The 4185-nt window shown below is 57.4% G+C and overlaps 1 protein-coding gene across 1 annotated transcript in view; it reads right to left on the bottom strand.

Annotated features, from left to right (window-relative positions):
* Positions 1 to 4185, bottom strand: part of SGIP1 (SH3GL interacting endocytic adaptor 1) — a 49190-nt gene that overhangs the window by 13495 nt on the left and 31510 nt on the right. The window contains exons 16-17 of the mRNA XM_031064076.1: positions 3406 to 3527; positions 246 to 305 (exon numbers count right to left, since the gene is read on the bottom strand). Coding sequence (XP_030919936.1) covers positions 246 to 305; positions 3406 to 3527 — 182 coding nt within the window. The remainder of the gene's footprint in view (positions 1 to 245; positions 306 to 3405; positions 3528 to 4185) is intronic.

Here is a 4185-nt window from a genome sequence, read left to right as displayed (position 1 = left end):
AAATGAAATGAACGAGAAAAAAAAAAAAAAAAAAGAGATCAGCGGGACAAATGGCACAAACCAAATCAAATCAAACCGATTCCGGTCGGACTGGCGATGTCATCTAAGTAGCCATAGCATTCCGCACGGGAAGCTGGGTTGGATGGAGCCCGGAAAGCTGGATTGGATGGAGCCTTGGAAGGGAACCCCGGGAGCGAGAGAGCGAGGGGAGCGAGCGGTTACCGGCTGTGCTTTGCACTACTTACCTTCGAAAGTCAAATAAAACTTTCCTCTGTCAAACCAAACGAGGGAAGGCTGTTCATTCTCTGTATGGCCAGGAGTTGAAGCGGGATGGGAAAGGTTAAGGAGAGGGAGAGAGAAGGACACAGTGTGAGTCACAGAGCAGGTCATTAATGTCGCTACGGGGAGGGGGCGAGCGCTGCAGGGCGGTCACACGTGCAGGGACAGGGGTGTGACACCGGCCGCCGGCTCGGGGCACAGAAAGCGGGAAGCAAAGCTATGGAAGCCCAGATGGAAGAGTCGTTCTGCCCGCTGGGCGAGCGGTTTGCAGGGGTGCTCTCGCTTTTTTTTGGCCGCGGTAGAAGAGGTTTGTCGGCTCATGCGCTTCGGGTTCTGCCTGCGCGGAGCGGGGCCGGCGCTCCTCAGCATTCCCGGCGGGATGCTGCTCCGCATGCCACCCCGCAGTGACACTCAGGGACAGTGACACGTGGCTGTTTGCTCTCGCATCTCAGGACACGACACTTGCAGAGAACCGGACACACGCACACAGAGCAGCGGATCCTAGCTGGAGCCTTCCCTTCCCATCACAGCCAGCTCCCTGTGCTCCCGCCGCCTCCAAAGGCACCACGCTGGAATAACTCGGGATGTGAGGGCGGGACGGGGGCGTGGGGCAAACAGCTTTTGGAGCTGCTAAATGAACCTTTTGGAATTCGGGAGGTGCCAACCTTCCACCTCCAAGTCCTTTGAGTCACTGAGAAACTGTCATGCAAGGTGCTGCGAGCGGTGGGTGCCGCTCCGAAGGCGGAATTCTCGGCAAACTCCCTGCTAGTACAGTACCTGCCGGCGTTTCACCGCGCCCTTCAAACGCGGGCAGTTTGTCAATAAAAGCATCATCCTCTGATAACACAAGCAGAAGAAACGCAAAGGAAGCAAAGAAAGAAAGAAAAGAAAGGAAAAAAAAAAAGAGCACAAAAAGAATGAAAACACGGATCCCAAATGAAACCAAGCAGCGCACTTGTATCAACACAGAGATGACGGAGGGGCACCGACACGGGAACCAAAGAGCTCCTTGCTGTGCCAGGAATTGTCCAGACTGACATGCAGCCAACGAGGAAAGCACACCAGAACAGCACGGAGGACACGGGGATGGAGCAGCCCTGCCCCTGCTCCCGGACAAACTCCGTGGGACTTTGCCACAGGGCACGGGAGATGGGGAATGTGCTGGAGCCAGACTCCAGCCCCAGCTGGATTGGGGTGTCCCAGCCCCCCGGGACCTGCAGCAGTCCCTGATCCCAGACCTACCCACTCCTGCACAGCTTTTCCTCTTTTGGGAATTGGAATTTGTCCTTCCTCTGCTGTGGGTTTCCCTGGATGCTCACCCAGCACCAGTGCCCACCCTGGCCTCAGTGGGGACAAGGAGATGCTTTCCCAATGCAGACCCCAAACTCTGTCTGTCTCTGCCTGTGCCTCATCCAGCTTTTCCCAAGGCTTAGGTTGGATGCCAGCAGAAAAGGTTCCTCGTCCAGAGGGTGCTGGCACTGCCCAGGCTCCCCAGGGAATGGGCACAGCCCCAAGGCTGCCAGAGCAGCTCCAGGAGCATTTGGGCAGCGCTGCCAGGGAGGGAATGTTGGGTGTCTGTGCAGGACAGGAGTTGGATCAATGATCCCTGTGGGTCCCTTCCCACTCAGCATAATCTCTGTATGGAGCTGGAAGTGCAACACCTACAAAATCTGGGATGCTCCTCCTGGCTGCCCTGTTTGGAGTTCCCTGGTCAGGGGTGATCCCAGAGCCCTGATTTTGGATCTCCTCCAAGGAAATCTCCATGGAGGGTGTGGGACCCCAGCTTCTCTCCCCAGCCCAGCAGCCTCATCCCCTCTGCTCAGCACGGGGAGGTCACTAAATCATCAAACAGCAGCTTTTGATCCCAAAAATATGAGAGAAAAAAAGAAATCCAAACAGAGAGCCGGAGGGAGCTGGGGTGGCAGAGCTCAGCTCGCTCCCACCGCCCTTCCCAGCCTCCCGCAGCCCCTGGGACTGTCCCTGTCCTCAGCCTGGCTGTCCCCTCTCCTAACGCCGTGTCCCTGTGGCCACCGTGCCCTCAGGCACTGCTGAAGCCACAGCCAGAGGCACAGGGGACGCTCGCTGTCCTGGTGACATTTTTCCAGCCGGGTGCTGTGACAATGACCAACAGCCGGAACAGGCACGAGCACCTACAACACCTGAGAGTGAGGTGACACAGGACGGAGACGCAGTCGAGACTCCAGCAAAGCCACGGGGAGGGCTCGGTGCCACCGGCACCGCGGGGACAGCGCCGGCACCGGCACCTGCCGGCCGCCGCAGGGTGGGGTGGCAGTGCCACCGCTCCCCGCGGTGACAGCGGTGACAAACGGCCGAGCGCACGGGAACTCCCGCCAGGCCGGGTTTTCCAGAGGGTTGGGGAGAAAAGACAAAGGAGGGAGGTGATCCTGGAGGAGATGGAGCCGCAGGAAGCGAGGGGCTGGCAGCCAGGGATGGAGGAGGAGGAGGAGCGCCGGCAGCAGGGACAGAGGGGACAGGAGGGGACAGAGGGGACGGAGGGGATGGAGGGGAGGCGCGGGGGGACCCAGCGCCTGGAGCTGGGAGCTGCCAGCCAGACTCGGTTCCCATTCCTCATCTCAGCCCCAGGGTTTTGGCAAACCCCACTTTTCCCAGGATGGAAACTGCAGCGTTTGACTCTGCCCTTGGATGTGCCAAGTGGCTGGGAAGAGCCACTTTCTTTTCCAAGACCCCTTTTCTGTTACTGCTTTAAGGGCAAGTTTGAATTTAAGACATTCCAAGATATTCAATATTCCTGGATCCCAAGGTCTGGCTTCCAGCCCCACTCCCCTCCAGGCACAAGCATCCCCTGCAAAAAAAAGCTTATTTTGCCCCAATTAACAGCCCAGAACCACATTTTCTGTTACAATTCCCTTGACTTTCACCAAACATCCATTTCCCACGACATTTGGAAAAACTTTCCTAGAGGCATCACCTTCCTGATCCATCACTCTCCTGATCCATCACCTGCCTCAAATCCCTTTCAGCATTTCAAACCCCAATGGAAACTAATGGATCCGACCCCAAGGAATGACCTAGGGAATGAAAAGGCCTCAGGAGTTACTGGAAGATTAGGAAAGGTGAAAGAACAGCAGTGCTGTGTGTGTTTACCAACGGTGGGAGTGGTGGCTGCACTCAGGGAATTGGTGGAAGAAATGGAAGAAGTACTTTCAGCACGGGCTAAAGGTGCTATCGGAGGAGGGCTGGAGGAGTGGATGGGAGGGCTAAAAGGCCTGGACTGGAGAGAAACATAAAACAACACAAAGTTAAAGAAAATCCGCACAGAAACGTTTGCATCAAACAAATAAAATTCCACCTGGACCCTTCTGACTGCTCTGCTGGTGCCCCAGGGGAAAAATTGGAATGAGTTGAATTGTTTTAGTACCAATAACATTTTAGCTTGGAGCTGGGAAAATAGATGATCCCCACCACTGTGGGGGTGGCTGTGGAGATTCCCACCCATCCACACTGAGGGTGGGACCTCCAGGGGCCGTGGGATGGGTGGAATGGGCTGGGCATCGGGCAGGGAGCAGTGCCCACCAGGTGCCATCTCCCCAGGCCCTCAGGGATCCTTTGGGGGTCATTTTGTAGCCTCAGCATCAACCCCAAAGCCCTCACGCCTTACCTGGAGCAGCCTGGGGTGGCACACAGGACAGCCCTGAGCCGGCACCGCTCCTGGAGAGGCTGGCACTGCTCTGCCCTGCCCCCAGAGCCTTCCCGGGGCACATTCCCACCCCAGCCCTTGCCCTGACTGAGCACTGTGGCTGGCATCACCAGCTGGCAGTGCAGAGGTGGCACAGCCCTTCCCACGGGGATTCACAAATCCCAGAGGAGCCCAGCTGGCCCCGGTGCCCGCGGCTGGTTCGCCCCTCTCTGCTGCCCCATTCCCGA

This window comes from Geospiza fortis, unplaced genomic scaffold (assembly GCF_000277835.1).
Source record: "Geospiza fortis unplaced genomic scaffold, GeoFor_1.0 scaffold69, whole genome shotgun sequence".
In the NCBI taxonomy this organism is placed as follows: domain Eukaryota; kingdom Metazoa; phylum Chordata; class Aves; order Passeriformes; family Thraupidae; genus Geospiza; species Geospiza fortis.
Note: the sequence above shows the minus strand (reverse complement) of the source record. Positions and strands in the feature narration are given on the sequence as shown.